Source organism: Acinonyx jubatus, chromosome B4 (genome assembly GCF_027475565.1).
Source record: "Acinonyx jubatus isolate Ajub_Pintada_27869175 chromosome B4, VMU_Ajub_asm_v1.0, whole genome shotgun sequence".
NCBI lineage: Eukaryota > Metazoa > Chordata > Mammalia > Carnivora > Felidae > Acinonyx > Acinonyx jubatus.
The window spans coordinates 80,868,949-80,885,647 of record NC_069387.1 but is presented as its reverse complement, the minus strand read 5'-3'; the positions used below and the strand labels follow the sequence as shown (position 1 = coordinate 80,885,647).

Genomic DNA, 16,699 nt, shown 5'->3' with positions numbered 1-16,699 from the left:
AAAAAAAAAAAGAGAAAAAAAAAGAAAAAAGAAAGAAAAAAGAAAAAAAGAAGCAACACTCCAATACACTTTTCTTTTTTTTTTTTTTTCCTTTTTTACTTACATTAAATACATCGGTAAATCAGCAGTCGCATTCTGTTACCACGATTGTTATGTTGGGAGAGGAAGAAAAGGGAAAAAAGGCAAATGCTTTCTTAGAAGAAAAAAAAGGACACCCCCCCACCCCGCCTAAAAAAAAAAACCAACTGATCAGAAGGGAAGAAAAAAAATGAAGAGCTGGGAAATAAAAACTAAGATCCCCAAGCCCAAGAAAGCTCAAAGGAAAGCAGAAGAACTGGTAGGAAGTAGAAGGAAAGCAGCAGATAGGCCTAAAAGCTAAGGCCAATCCTGTTCCTAAGGGGGCTGGGGAGGGGAGAAAAAGCCTGGAGAAATGGTTTCCCAGCCCCAAGGCAATGAACCACTTCACTCCCATTCCAGGGGGAAAGATGCACAGAGAAAAAACAAACAAACAAACAAACAAAAAACCCTTCATTTCTAAGGAATTTAAGAGAGCGATCCTAGTTCTTCCACTTATAAGGATGCACTGGGTGCTTTGGGGGGCTAGTGGGTGCTGGGAAAGGAAGAGAAAAATATATGTGTTTCAGGGCCACGGGAACTAAGGCTGCCCCTGGAAAAGGAAGGGAATTGAGGCCTAAGTGGAAGAACCTAAGCTGGGTCCTTCGGAATCTCAGCTTCAAGGATTTCTCAGCTGCTCTGGGACAGAGGGCAGTCTGCAAATCAAAGGGTAGAAAGGTTCCAATCCTAGGTCACTGTGACCTTTCCTATCTTACTTCCCCCAATTTTCCCAAAATTCTGGGCTGGAACAAGGAGTTTAGAGCTCTCTCTTGCCTTGATGGCTTCACAAAGATATGCTAAAACACCGGATGAGAGAGGCCAAGAAGAGTGGCTAGAGATTTAGAAGGGACCAACATCCTCTGGTGACATGAGACAGCTGTGATGGACCTTCAGTGGCAGTTGTTCCCTGTCCACAGGAACAGGTGTTATGATTTGAGGGGTCCACAAGTAGGCCTGTGGTATTAACTTCTAGTGGTACATGGATTAAACCACTGGCTGGGGGTGAGTATGAGGGTAAGAATCAGGGGACTAAATGGAAGATACTAACAAAGGAGAAAAGAAACAGGGCCTGATTGATGGGAGGTAGAGGACAGAACAGACTGTACAATGGGAATAAAGATCATACCTATTTACAGGGAAGTAGAAAAGACACAGTAATGGTTGGATCAAATTGAATGTGAACCCTAGGAAAGGATAGAAAACTCCTCCCTCCTGCCTGACACCCCTCTTCACTCCCATACAATGGCCTAGGCTATCCCGAGACCACTCTCCAGTTGCTCAGTTAATTCCCCAGGAAAGGCAAACCTATACTTGAGAGCTAGGTTGGCAAGAATATAGGTTAAGAGTCAGAGCTGGAGGAAGCAAGCAATGGAGACTGGACTTGAGCAGCTGCCACTGGTCCTGTTCTCTACAGCCCCTCCCCAAACCTCATATATATACTACCTTGGGTTCCATTTAATTAAAAAGGTGAGAGGGCAGGTAAATCAATCAAAACCCCCATAAAACAAGTATCCCAACTGAACTACCACCAATTAAAGTGCAAACTGCAGGGGAATATAGTGGCTGGGGCTGAGGCCATCTAAAGGCCAGAGAAAAAAATGCATATGTATAAATCAGAGGATGGGATTCAGAAACTGGTCCCTCCTCTAATTAGATCACAGCAGAGCCAAAGATGCAGGCAACCAGTGAAGATTCTTTGGAGGACTCTGGGGTCCAGAGTCTCCCCCACTATGGGGGAGAAGCTACCTAAGAGGCTGGGTGAGGGGGAAATCAGGCCTTGGAACGGTTCCAGAGCCACAGGTGACACTGCATCTCCACCTCCTCTACCTCTGCCCAGTTAGCTAACAACACAACTCCCACCTGGTACCCAAGAGCTTGCTTCCCGTTCTCATCTCTACCTAGAAACACCCTCCACAAGGCCAACTCATGGAGACTGCAGTGTTTTCAAATACGAGAAACTCCAACCAAATAAAAACAAAAAGGAAAGGTTTCCTTACTCCCTCCCGCTCTGAGCCTTACTCTCCCCCAGGGCCCTTTAATGTGACTGAACTGGAAACCTCCTTCCTCAGTTCCTGGGTTCACCACCTTCTCCATCCTGGGGAGAGGAGGAAAAGGGGATCAAGAACAGGGATTGACCAAAAGCAGAAGGGGAAGGGGCAGGAGACAAAAAAATGTTTTCTGGAAAAATGAGGAGGAGGAGGAAGAGGAAAGATAAGTAGGTCACTGTCTTGCACCTATAATACAAAGTGAAGAAAGTTTGTTTTGGAAGGTAAGTCCTGGGGGATCTGACCCCCAAGCCCCAGAGTAGGGGTAGGAGGCCAGTGGCAACAGCTGCCTGGTGTTGGTTGCTGAAGCGTTAAAAAGTGCCATGACGGAGCTGTCAGGAGGCAGCCCTTGGGAGCCAGGGCTCAGTGTGCTGTTACCGTAGGGGCTGTGTGCTGAGGGGTGGGGATGGAGGTTATTTCTTAGCTCTCGTGCTAGCTCCATACTTGTTTGCTGCTAGCCACCCCCTCAGTTGCTACAACACTGGCTCTTGTTCTGCTGGGACTGCTCATGGAGATCCACACCCCGGCTTCGGCCTGCTGTACCCCCCAGATTCTGGGGTTCACTCTTTGGCAGCTTCTTAGCTAGAGATAAAAAGAGAAGGGAAAAAAGTATGGTAGATTTTACTCATCTCTCCAAAAACACTATTGGGTGGGGGAGTGATATGGGGAAAGGGGAAATGTGAGAGATTAAAAGAATGTTTTGAAGAGGGGAAGGTTCACTTTTGTAAACTATATTAAAGATGTGGGGGGATGGGGGCTAAAGCTGTAGCCAAAGGATGGAAGTCATAATGGAAAGTTATTTCCATACCTAGTTTTCACAGCAGGAGACACTCCCCTCTGTCTTTATGACTTGGGCTAGTGATCTTGCCAAGAGGCAAGGCAAAAAGACAGGAAGACCCCAGGCTGTTCTGACCTTACCTATTGCCAGGAAGAGATCGTTCACGTTCATAGCTGTCTTGGCTGAAGTCTCCATAAACAATAAGCTGTTGTCATCTGCATACGCCTGGGCCTCCTGCAAGGGGTGGGTATACTGGTACTCAGAATGTAAGACAGGAACAAGTACTGTCTTTCCACTTCCATGTAGCACCAGAACTAGGTAGTATCCTAGGTTTAATTGCCCTCTGAGCCAGCTGGCTCTGGACTCGTATTTTGGTGACGACTTCCTCAAGGATAACTCATGGTCTAGACCATTTAATCCAACAAGCAGATATCAGGAATCTTGATAATGAGGGAGAAGGTAAATTGGTTGGGGGCTTTTAGGTTGTGACACTTGAACAGTCCCTTACCTCAAATTCACCTGCTCCCTCTTTCCTGTTTTCACATTGATACCCCTATAGCTGGTACTCCCCTACCCCTCTGCTCTGAAGTTTTTTTCTGACTCCTCTAAAATCTCCTGGCTGTCATTACGGTCACAGTATTGTTGTATTTAGCCTGGTGTGGAACTGGGGAATGGAGATGATAAATGTCCTCAGATGAGGTTTTCAGAGAGGGCAGGTTTGGGGACTAAAGTGCCCAAGTACAGAGGGAGTGTGTTACAGAGGGATTCTATGGGCCAACTTACTTCATACTCCACCATGCGCTTATTGGCCAGGTCAGCTTTGTTCCCCGCCAGGGCAATAACGATGCTAGGACTGGCCTGTCGCTGTAGTTCCTTTACCCATGTCTTCGCCCGGGCGAAGGTTTCCTAGGAAAACATGAGGAAGAGAAGGTAGGCTAGAATGACTGCCAATCTAGGCCCATCACCTTCTTTTTTTTTAACTTAAGATTTTATTAAGTAATTTCTACACCCAACGTGGGGCTTGAACCCACAAGCTCAAGATCAAGAGTCACATGCTCCACTGACTGAGCCAGCCAGGTGCCCCAGGCCCATCACCTTCAAAACCCTGTCTCAAAACTCACCTCTTCTAGGCAACCTTCCCTACTGAAACCACTTGTGTCATTACCTCTGTCTTATCAGCACTTGGGAGTAGAATTTATACTCTTATTTTATTTTGCCATTTCAAGAACTTGTTTTTTCTTCCCCACCTAATTTAATTCCTATTAATAAAAGCAAGAAACTTCACAGCCCACTTACCTGATTAGTAATGTCATAAACCACAATGGCAGCTTGGGCACCTCTGTAGTACATGGGGGCCAAGCTATGGTATCGCTCCTGCCCAGCTGTGTCCCAAATCTCAAACTTGACTGTTGTGTCATCTAGACAAACAGACTGAGTGAGGAAGGCCGCTGTGGATGAGAGAATGGAGGGGAAGAAGTTGTAAGTAGGAGGATCAATGGGAAAATCCCAGCCCCCTTCATAATATCTCCATTCTCAGTCTAAGACCAGTTACCAACCAGGTCATTCAGCTAAGGAAAAGGTTTAGAGTTCCTCTCCTTATGTATAGGTCTTAGAACCAGGATTAAGACTGCCCTTGGCTAAGTCCTTCCTGCCAGAAGTTCCTCTAAGTAGTGGGGGCACATAAGCTATGAATGTTAGAGAGAGGAGCTGACACTTATCTCTCTTCTAACCAAAATAGAGGAATAAGGGATAGTGACAGAAAATAAGTTTCAAAGGTCACATCAATAATTAATTAGAAGATTTTAAAGACTGATGACAGATCCCACTATTAGCAATAAATTTGGCTGTTACTTTTTTATATAATCTTCTGCTGGTCCAAGAACACTGCATTTCCAAGGTTACTAGTAAAAGTAGGGAAGGTGTAACATGGGAGTTCTCATAAAAGATCTTTTACTGAATTACTGCCCTAGGGAGTAGTAGAAGGGAGAAGGTAGCAAAGGTGGGAAAGGCAGATGTCTTTTATCTTTTATATTTAGTTCCAGCCTCTTCTACAGAGCTTTTCCAAACATACATGTCTACACCTCCACCAAATTCACCCTACTTCCCATACTGATCAGTACATCTAGGGCAAGGCCCAAGCATGACAGGATAAAAATGTTCCCCAGGTGATTCTGATGTACTCTTTTGATTATGAATCACTGCTTTAAGCCAACCCTGCTCAAGATGACACTCAACTAAACTTCAATTGGATTAAGAGGAAGTGAGAGGAAGAAGACAAACAGATTAAAAAAAAATTAGTGATTTTCTTGGTGTGCAAAGGTCAACCTTTCTAATTTTCTTCTAGGAAGCAAGAGGACAAACATATCTATTTTTTGGCATTATGACAATTTTTTTTTCTTCTGTTTTATAAAGGATTTCTGTTCCAGAGAGCTAAAAAGGCCAGCTCCACAATCAGGTCTCTAGATCTCCCTTCAAAAAAGCCTCACTACACACTGAACCTCCTCTTTCCCTGAGGTACTCACCTCCAATGGTGCTCTCCTGGTACTCATGAAACTGCCCTTTGACAAAACGTAATACCAGACTAGACTTCCCCACTGCAGATTCACCCAGCAGGACCAATTTGAACTGGCATATTTTGCTGGCCTGGGGCTGCCCATTGGGCCTGGCTGTGCTTCTGCTAGTCATGGCTAGATTATCCGAATGGGAAAGGGTGGAGGGAGGGGGGATGCCACAAAGCGGCAAAGGGGGAAGGGGGAAGGGGAGGGGACTTCAGGCTTCAACAGTCCTGCAAGAAAAAAAAAGTGGGTAAAATTAAACACCGGGCCATTGCTGCTGCAATCAGTTTTAGAGAAAAGACAAATCTCCTAATTTCTTTGCTCCTATGAGGACTTAATAATTAAAATCAACCCCATTAACCCCATCAACCCCACGGAGAGGGTCCCAGGTAGCTGACACTCAGTGGTAAGAATGCGGAACAATAAAATAAAAATTGCATCGGAAGTAGAGTCTGCCCTACTACATAATCTCCAACTGCTAAGGGAGCTGAAATGGAGAGACTGAAAATGGTATGAAATAAGTTTATTTCCCATTACTTTTCCACCAGATCTTCAAATAGCAAATTGATCAATTTTTAGTTGGCCCGAAGAACACCCAAATCTACCCACAAGTACCGTAGACCCCCAGTATCTCCTTGGTATCCCTGGTGCTGTCCTTCCCCTCACCCCCCATCTTTTTTCTAGCTTTCAAAATGAGAGATGCACTCTAGGGGTGTGGGATGAGTCACCCCTCCCTAGGAGCAGAGGGGTAGCTTCTGGGTCCATATCCTTCATACACAACCAGTCTTCTTGATGTTTCTGAAACTCTAACCAGGGTCCATTTGCCAGAAAAATCTGTCCTTTATCATTTCTGGTCAAAGGTGAGTAGAGAAATAGACCATAGACAACTAACAAACCGCATTCAGCATCAACTCTTTCTTTTTGCTTCTGCCACCTCTCTGAGTCTGAGAATCTACCATGTCTAAGAATCAGTAGGCTTAACCTCTCAACTTGCAGCTGTCTTCCTGGTGCCTAGGGATTAGATTACTCTCCACACTAAATGGGCCTAACAGCTGTAGCCCTCCAAATTTGAAGCAGAGAAAGGTGTACCTTTTGACACAAGCAGGAGTCTCCAGAGGATGATGCAGGGATAAGTTTTCAAGCGATAAACATTTGATGAAAAGAAACTGAACCACCTTTTTTTTTTAACCTCCCAAGGAGCTTGGAAAGCTGGTGGTTAAGAGGAGACAGAGACAGAAGTGGAGACTTCTGAGAGTCTAATCATCCAAACCTGAATATATTTCATCATTCTGATTCTGAGGGGAAAGGAACTATAAGATTCAAAGGTGTTAGCATGATTAGAATATGCAAAACTTCTGTCCAAAACCTAAGCATTACTTTGGTTGTACTTTGTTCAAATTAATCTTTCTGTTCTCCAAGGCTGATTCTAATAACTCCATAAACATACTTTATGGCACGTGGGGAAACATTATTTTGTCACTATAGCAAGATGCTTTGGAGTCAAATCAGCGTTAACAATCTGTAATTCTAGTAAAGATAGAATAAAGATAGTAAAGAGAAAAATTAAACAGGAGGCAGTGCAGAGGAACAAAGACTATGAAGTCTAATTCACTGGGTTTATTTTACAGTTTTGCTTACTACCTGTGAAGCTTTGGGCAGATTACTAAATCCATCTGTGCATTTCTTTCATCTGTAAAATGGGATAATAGTTTATGGGCTGCATAAAGCTGTTGTGAGGACTGAGGTAACACAAATAAGTATTGACAGGGGCATCTGGGTGGCTCAGTTGGTTAAACTTCTGACTCTGATTTCAGCTCAGGTCATCATCTCATGGTCGTGAGATTGAGCCCTGCCTTGGGCTCCATGCTCAGTGTGGATCCTGCTTGGGATTCTTTCTCCCTCTTTCTCTGCCCCTCCCCAGCATGCGCATGTTCTCTCTCTCAAAATGAATAAACTTAAAAAATAAATATGCGGCAAAAAGTGCTTCATGAATATTAAACCACTAATCATTTTTTTTGAGTGTGCATGTGTGAGCTGGGAAGGGAGAGAGGAGAAAGAATCTCAAGCAGGCTTCACACCCAGTGTGGAGCAAAAGCTTGACATTCTATCTCTGGACCCCGAGATAATGACCTGAGCTGAAATCAAGAGTTGGATGCTTAACCGACTGAGCCATCCAGGCACTCCTCATTATTAACGACATCAAGAAATTTCTCTGAGCCTTTCCTTCCACCTTTATAAAATGGAAAAAACACCTAACTCACAGAGTAGCAATAAAGGTTAAGGAAAAGACATATTTAGCATAGTGCTAAAAAATAAGTATTGTTGGGGAGTCTGGGCAGCTCTGTCAGTTAAGCATCCAACTCCTGGTTTTGGCTCAGGTTGTGATCTCAGTCATGAAATCGAACCCCCCCCCCCCCCCCCCCGCTTTCTGCCCCTCTTCTGTTCGCACTCTCTCTCTCAAAATAAATAAACTTGAGGAAAAAAAGGTAAGTATTATTTAGTGGCCCTGATTTACAGAAAAGATCAATGAGAACTCCAAAAAGTCCCAAAGTAGACTAGATTAAGACAGAGGAATGTAAGAAATTACTCTGATTCTACTGGGTATTTTATATTCCCCAGGCCAGTGAGTCCTACGAATCCAGATACACATAGGCTATTTTGTGGTGTTTTCAGTGGTTCATGAGGAAATGGTAAAAATAAAGACGATATAGCAAGTTTTTCATAAAGCTAAATTTATTCAATTTAAAAGAATATTCTCTGTAACAAGACTTCTAACTTCTTACTTTCTTAGTATCAATTTCCTCTCAAAGGTAAATATGTATTATATAGAAAAACCTCTAACACCTATTGTTTAAAAGTTGTAGTACAAAACACATGGTTGGATCCTACATATGTAAAACAAAATTCTGCATATAAAACATTTTGGAAGAATACATACAAATTTGTTAACAATTTTGTTACCTTTCTCTGAGGAGAGTAGGATTGAGGAGGGTGTTATGTGAAGGACTTAAGAGTTTTTCATTCTACCAAATTCTTTTTTTTTTAAGAGGAAATATATATATTTTAATAATATTTTTAGGAAGCATTTTTTTTAAAAGCTTTCTAAATAACTGTTTTAATGCTTTAAAAATATAATGGTGTTGATTGGCAATAGTAAGACTTCTAAATACCAGTATATGGGAAAACAAAAATTTAAATTTAAATTAATTTAAATTAATTAATTAAATTAATTGGTCCACAAAATCCTAAATTCTGGGATCCAGTACTGCAAGAATCGGTATTAATTAGGTTCTTAGCCACTAGTCACAATGCTTTAGCTCTCTTTCAAACTGGGGGTTGTAAACCAATAATGACCTTGAAATCACTTGTGGATCATGATCAGTATATTAAAAAAAGGGGGGGGGGAGTGCCTGGGTGGTTCAGTTGGTTGAGCATCTGACTCTTGATTTTGCCTCAGGTCGTGACTTCGTGGTTCAAGAGTTTAAGCCCCATCCATGTCAGACTGTGCTAACAGTGTGGAGGCTGCTTGGGATTCTCTTTCTCCTCTCTCTCTCAAAATAAATAAATAAATGTTAAAAAAAAATTTTTTTAAAGAAAAAAATAACAAGTATGTTGCAAATAAGAATCATTTTGTGAAAATGTTTCACTTTATGTACACACATTGAATTATGATGTAAAATGTTTTGTTTTATTAGGAGTCATGATTAAATTTTTTTTTTCAACGTTTATTTATTTGTGGGACAGAGAGAGACAGAGCATGAACGGGGGAGGGGCAGAGAGAGAGGGAGACACAGAATCAGAAACAGGCTCCAGGCTCTGAGCCATCAGCCCAGAGCCTGACGCGGGGCTCGAACTCACGGACCGCGAGATCGTGACCTGGCTGAAGTCGGACGCTTAACCGACTGCGCCACCCAGGTGCCCCAGGAGTCATGATTAAAAAAAAAAAAGTTTAAAAAACTGCTCTGGAGAGGCCTGACAAGTTAGGAGGGGTTAATAAGGATGGGAGGAAGTCTAGTCTCTCGCCAGCCTATAGGTTATGGTTACTGTTATAAAACTTCTAGATGAAATTAAGATGAGGGCTGACTATAGCTCTCCAGGGGTCAGAGGATTCTTCAACCCTGCTACTGAAGTTATGACACAATTATGAAAATGGGGAGTCAAATTAGACAGGGGCAGTCCCGTGTAGTGCTGGTAACGGCTTTGGAATCAAGCAAGGTTGGGTTTTACACTCTGCTTTGCCAGTTAAAATCTACTGTGATCTTACACTACTCCCTTTGCCTTTCTGAGCCCTGGCTTCCTTATCTATAAGGATCAGTTAAGCATCCAATTTCGGCTCAGGTCATGATCTCATGGTTCATGGGTTCAAGCCCTGTGTCAAGGCTCTGTGCTGACAGCTCAGAGCCTAGAGCCTGCTTCAGATTCTGTGTCTCCCTCTCTCTCTGACCCTCCCCTGCTTGCGCTCTGTCTCTCTCTCTCTCTCTCTCTCTCTCAAGAATAAACATTAAAAAAATAATAATAATAATAATAAACATTAAAAAAAAAGAAATTTCTTTCCCTTAGAGTTTCTCAGAATCTGTGAGGAATGATTTTTAAAAACATATTTATGTGGCACTTCATATATACACTGTTTCATAAGAAAAGATAGGCCATCATAACTCTACACTTTAGAACAGAAAACAGATGACACAATAGGAAAAAACCGATGATAAGCTGATCAAGTTTCCTTTAGGTGACATACATATGCTATATTCTTTAAGACACAACAGGAAAAGTTACTAGATTCTTTGACTTATTTGCTCACCTTTTCTTTCTTTCCTTTTCCTTCCTTCCTTCCTTTCTTTCTTAAAGTAAGCTCTACATCCAAGATGGGTTGAACTCACAATCCCAAGATCAAGAGTTGCATGCTCTACCCGCTGAGCCAGCCAGGTGCCCCAATTATTTGCTTACATTTTCAACTATTTCAAAGCATGTGATCTAAGGGGCAGAACACTAAGCCTCAATGTTACTACTTTACAAGGAGAAAACATGGGAGTTAGAATTGACTGAATTTTCATAGGCACATGGCTCTAGGCCTGGGAAAATAGTAGTAGGGAGTAGGGGAAATGTGGAGATAGGAAACAGTCACAAGCACATTCAGGTTGCAAAACCCTTGTTACCCCCACAGACAAATCAGCAAACTTTCTTGCTACTAAGCAACCTTGGATTGTCACAGATTAGAAACTAGTGGGTTAGAAAAAACTACCTCCTACCCGATGTGTCACCTCAATAATATGTCTTACCTTCCCTGTTCACAGTAATTGATGGGCTGCCCATCACTGTGCCTTGATCTTCAACCCCAACATGTATATAAGGCTATTATGTTTTTTTATGCAATAGCTAGACTCTCAAAAGATCAGGGGTACAGATGTGAAATAATATACATAAGATTCAAATGATTCCTAGTGGTGACTTTTTTTTTTCCTAAGAGTTGACAGTAGGCAAATGATCCGTTCAAAGACAAAACATAAACCACTGCCACCCAGCCAAGTGGTTTACCTTCAAACCTGAGGCAAAAAAAAGGGAGGACAAGGAAGTTATTCTTCCCTTCAACCCTTTCAGACTGGGAGAGAAAAAATCAGATTTAACTTCCCTTAGAAGTGCAGCTCCACAAAAATGGTTTATCAAATGACCATTAACTAGGGAGGACTGAGGTTTGACCATGGCATCAGCCCACTGGGGAGGGGAAGGTGGAGGATGAAGGGGTCAGTTCATTAGTTTGGGTAGCTCCCCTAAACGCTCAGGAAAAGTATGCATAGGAAAGGTTTCTCAGTTTGCTGGTTCCAGCAGGGCAAGACTCTATTCTTCAGCCCCCCTTCCACTTGGTATCTTTGAGTGTCTGAGCCAAACACATTATGAAGCCTCTAGAAGACTATCACCTATTAACAGAGACTAACTTCCAGATACATTGCCACTGGAGTCTAGCCCACACTCAAATGTCAGTCCCATAAGGTCAGTTTGCCAGATAAGAGGCAGTCTAGAGGTCTAGTCCAGTCTCTGTATTTTACAGGTAAGGTAACTGAGGCACATAATATTAATCAACTTGCCAGGTGTTACCATACAGACAGCTATCACAAATATTAACTTGCCAGGTGTTATCATACAGATAGCTAAATCTCCTTTTGGTAAGTACTCCAAGTCATGAACTCTTGCTAGTAGTATACCACTATACCTCTTAAGGAAGCAGGAGATGCTAACTCTGAATTGAACCCTGAAGAGGGCACCAGGACTGGATCAAGAGCTTAGATTGGATAGTTTCTGCCTCTATTCAGTTTAGATAAGTACTTCCTTTGGGACTAAAACCAGGTAGACAGACCCAGGACTTCCCTGAGAACTAGAATCCAATTCTATATTCTTCTAACAGAATAATTCACTCATTACCATGCCTCTCTAGAGGGTCTTGACCAACCCTGCCAGGAAGGCTGAAATGGAAATAATTTAATGGAATAAATGATAGAGAAAGAGTGGTAACTTTTACAAGGGTCTGTGTGCTGGGGACTAATGTAAGAGATTTAATGATTAGGGAAGATAGGACAAAAGCCAGTGAATACCTTCAACTCTCAACTTCTTTTAGACCCCAAATTACTAAAATCTTGAACTGAGAGTTCTACTACTTGGCTCTTTCATTGTGTTGACCAATGTTAATTAATGAGTCACTGTCTTAAATGAGAGAGTCCTTCCACTTCCCCCCACTCTCCCTTCCATTTCCCTAAGAGGTAAAAAGCATACTTATCTCTTATCAGTATGGTAGTACAAACTCTATTGACCTAGGAAAGATTTGGAATGTCCTTCCCCACTTTGTGAGACCAGTAAACTCGTAATTTATCTTTTAAGGCCAAGCTTAAATGTCACCTTCTTTGTGAGACGCCTTCTCACCCAGCAGAATTCATCAGTTTCCTCTGGGGTCCCCTAGAATTACGACGGTATTTCTATCACAGCATTTATTACATTATACGAGTTCATTGTGTGTGTTTGTTCTGCTGAACTATCAACCTCTCAAAAAGTGTTACTATTTTTTTTTAAGTCATCTTGACTTTCCAGCACAATGCCTGGTCCCTAGTAGGTGTTCATTAAATGCTCTCTAAATTAATTAAGGCTAAAGCAGTCCTGCTTTCCTCCTTCATCTATTCTTCCCCTTTTTGTGCCACCTGGATAGCTTCTTACTCAGTTCCATTTGGGAATGTTTTTAATAGTCCTCAGAATACCAATTCTCTCCCTGGCCTCTTTGTGATCTCCCTTGGATGGAGGGCCCCCTTGAGACCCAGCCCACAAAGTACTGTTGCAACTCACATGGGCTAACTGCTTTTCCTGTCACCCGTTACTATGCTCAGATGGCCTAATCACACCCAATATGTGGCCCTCCCACCTTAACACTGAAGCAACTGTGGCTTAAAACAAGTTCCCTGAGTTTTCAGTTAATGTTAAGTGTTAAAAAAACTTTGGGTCATTATCTCTATTAATTCCTGAACTTGAGAAACACAAGTTAAAAAAACAAAAAACAAAAAAACCCACCATCACACCACCACAGAGTTAGAGGACATTCTAAAAAGGTATCCACTGCCCCTAAACCAAAGCTACAGCCTGGCTCAGAAATCTGCATATACTTTGCCCACCTGGTTGGCTCCTTACTAAGCTCAGTTACTGTTTAATGACTAATTCTTTCCTAAAACACTCTTGGGAAGTGGGAGTGTACTGTGTAGGGTTTTAAGGTATCCTTCCTCCTTGAGGGCTGTTGCATTTCCTTATTTTGAGTTTACTGTCTTACACTTTGGTTACTTTCCAATCTGAAATGCTTTAGGATTAGGGAGCAGCCTACACACTTGCTTCTCCTAACTTATATATCCTCAGAAGTCAAATTCGTATCAATGCATACAAACAAGCAAACTACAGAAAAGCAATCCTTGCTCCTGGGCAAGGTGAGAGTTAGAAGATAGGAGGTATGACTTGAAGGACAATGGGAAAGCCCTCTTCTCCAAATACATTTTTATAATTCTGGATCTGTGTCAGATTGTTTCTTGAAGGTAGACTTGGATTAAAAAGAAGGTGGAAAAGACAAAAAAAAAAAAAAAAAAAAAAAAAAGTCTAGAAGAAAGGGACACGATACCACCAGGATGTAGAAAATGGCAAAGCCTGTAGAGGATTAAAACACACACATAGACACATATCCACACAATTTTCTCTAGGACTGGCTTTGCAGAAGGAAAAGAAAAACTCCTGGGGGACATAATTGAAGTTTCTGAGGGCACTGTACAAAGGCTGGGCACATTAGAGGGCTTCTAGAGCCAGTAAGAACAAATTCAATTAATAAGGTGGTAGTATGAAATGTCCTAGCTGTACTGAGGTTTAGAGGAAAACCAATTTCAAATCCAGAGAAACTTGAGAGCTTCTCACATCACTACAGAAAGACAGATACAGGGGCCCCTTAGGAGAGCCACTGTCTTCTTTTGGGTTAATGAAAAGATATTCAATGAATGTCTGAACACGCAGAGGCCATGAACCAGAAGACGGAGGTCTCAAATTCCTCACTTTAGCAAAGATGTCAATAATTCTCCCAAACAAAAAGATTTACCTCAATGCTTCTTTCCTGCCCATAAAAAAAGTATTGGCCATCTATTTGGGCATTTCCTAGGATAACTAATGCACAACTGGGGATGCTGGGGACGGGGCGGGGGGTGGGGAGAGGTGCAGTGCTCTGTGTTTTAAGAAGGTGAGGAGGAATAACCCAAAGTATAGCTCTCTGCTTGTATGAATTTGATAGAAGACAAAATGATCTGTGAAAGGAGCACAATAAATAAGAGAGTATCATTCCAGAAGAGAAAACTGGAAAGAATGAGAGACCAGAGTTTAGTGGGAACATGAAAACAGAATTGCCTTTGGTGGCACATCCCCCAAAGTAAGATTAGTCTGATCTGTTGTCTCTTATCTCTGACCTTTCTGGATAAAATGAGCGAAGTATGTATGTGAAGATTCACACTTTTTACACTTCTGTACAGCCTGAGTATTTAAAAATATGTACATATTACTTGTGTAATTAAGAAGAAATATAATCATAAAATACATTTGTATAAGAGGGTAAAAGGAGGAAGTATAAGGGAAAATCCAATAAACTCCAACTATAGGGGACTAAGGAGATCAGAAGACCATTAAAAATATATGGGGGGGAGGGGGTGGAGAATGTGATTCCTGTGCCTTAGTAATCCATCTTTTTCTCTACTCACCCGTTCCTCATATGCCTCACTGTTTGACCCAACTTTTACCTGGGCTCCTGAAGAAGTAGACAAAGAATAGGGGTGATGCCAACCTTCTGGAATGGAATTTCTCACTCTTCCTCAAATCCCTTCCTCAGTGATATCACCTCATATTTCCAGGCTTGTTCCACCTAACCATTACCTGCCTGGGAAATACCCAAGTTGAAGTCCCATAAAAGTTTCACCAACTATGGTCAGAAGATCTGTGACTGGGGATCTCTTAAGCCCCTTTCCAGGGCGGATAATACAATCGCTGATCCCCTGCTTCTAGGTCAGAGATACTGTAACCACCATAGATCAGATTATTAAGTGAGAACAAACACCCCCCAAATCCAACTTCTTATTTCTTAGACAGCATTGCACCCTAACCCAGCTGAGGTTGGTAAGAAGAAACACAGACTGCACCTTAAACCAGTTGAAGCCAAGGAAAAGTGTAGGGAACAGTTGGAACAGCCAACAGTCACAATTTTTTTTTTTTTAACTTTTGTCTTCATTCGCTACCCCGGGAGTACCAAAAAACTTCGAGTCACCACAACTCACCACTAAGAGGAACAAAAGAGTGGGTCCTTTCAAGACCCAGATCCTCCAGTCCACCCATGAGCATTCCCAGAAGCTCCCATAACTGATACCAGGCCCTGCTTCCACTTCTCCAACTAACTAGTCTTCTAGATTAGAAAAGCTTTCCTCCTTTGCCTCAGTTCTCCCTCAATGAACCCAAATCCCTCTCAGCTCAACTCAGAGCACCCTAGTTATTTTCATAATAGACACTTTCCCTGAAGAGAATGCCCCTTACCCAACTAAGATGCCTTCTCAGGCCCTTCCAACTAGACAGCTCGAAAGCCTCAGCCCCGGTTATCCTCACGGCCCGGGCGTCTGGTTTGACCCCTCCGCACCTCCCGGCAAATGGGCTTACCTCACTCGTGGCCCCGTCCCTTTCCCCCAGCTCCTCCCTCCTCAGAGCTGCTCAATGAGGCCTGCCCCTGCCCTCACACAGCCCCGGGCCTCCCGCGCCGGCCCTCGGCCCCCGCAGGCCGCCAACACAACCCGGCCGCCTCCCGGCCTCACCAACTTCGGGCTCCCAGCCCGCCCGGCCCCCTCCTCAGCGCCCCCATTAGGCCTGCCGGGGCCCGGCCCCCTGCTCCCCTCTCCAGTGGGCCGCCCTGACCCCTCGCTGAGGTCCAGACCCGCCTCTGCTCTCAGGCCAGTCCACTCTCCTCTCCTGGGCGCCTCCGCCCCTGCCCTTGTGGGCTCCATCAGCCCGGTACCTGGGGCTCCGTCTCCCCCGTCGGGCCCAAGCCTGTGTCGAACAGACAAACAGCTGCAGCTCAACCAAACCTCCTGCCCCTCCTCCTCCTCCTCCTCCTCGCCTTGGGGTGGGGGCCCCAGCCAATAGCACGATTACCCGCCTACCACCAAGGGTGGGCGATGTGTGCACTAATCCGCCAATCCTCTGGAGAAAGGCGGGCCTCTTCCGGCGCCGTCACCAACGGGTACCAGCGAGGGACTGGACAGGCGGGGCTCCGGACCAATATAGAGAGGGAAACCTCGAAGATGGACGAGGTGAGGAGCCAGTAAAGAGCTAGCTTTCTGAGACAGGGGGCGGTTCACTGCTGACAGGCGTACATATCAACCAATAACATCTCGACGCCCTCATGACCCCGCCTTCTGACTCATAAACATCTTATCAGGTGAGTGATGGAGGCGGGTCCAAGTGAAGATTTAACCAGTACTGGGAAAATTCGGAACTTGAATGGCAGGCAAGGCGGGTTGAAAGTAGCCTTAGGAAGGCCGCTACTGACCTTCGCCCCTCCCCCCGAATTTGGCGGGGGCTGACTCTAGCTCCCCGCCCTTTATGACAAATTGGCGGCGTAAAGAGAAATATCTCACCTAAGGACCCGGAGTCCGGGAATTAAAGTATAGCTC

General features: G+C 43.6%; 1 protein-coding gene across 2 annotated transcripts; it reads right to left on the bottom strand.

Moving 5' to 3' along the window:
• Positions 1-66: 66 nt before the first annotated feature.
• Positions 67-16,174, bottom strand: RAB5B (RAB5B, member RAS oncogene family). 2 transcript variants are annotated; one of them, XM_015085112.3, is made up of 6 exons: positions 16,042-16,174; positions 5,460-5,722; positions 4,234-4,385; positions 3,721-3,843; positions 3,078-3,171; positions 67-2,741 (listed from the first exon to the last, which is right to left on the bottom strand). In XM_015085112.3, exons 2-6 carry the CDS (start codon positions 5,620-5,622, stop codon positions 2,626-2,628), a joined length of 648 nt encoding a protein of 215 aa, XP_014940598.1. In that variant the 5' UTR covers positions 5,623-5,722; positions 16,042-16,174; the 3' UTR covers positions 67-2,625. The 2 variants fall into 2 exon arrangements, with proteins under 2 accessions (XP_014940598.1, XP_014940599.1); XM_015085113.3 differs by lacking the exon at positions 16,042-16,174 and adding an exon at positions 6,582-6,689.
• Between the last annotated feature and the right edge of the window lie 525 nt (positions 16,175-16,699).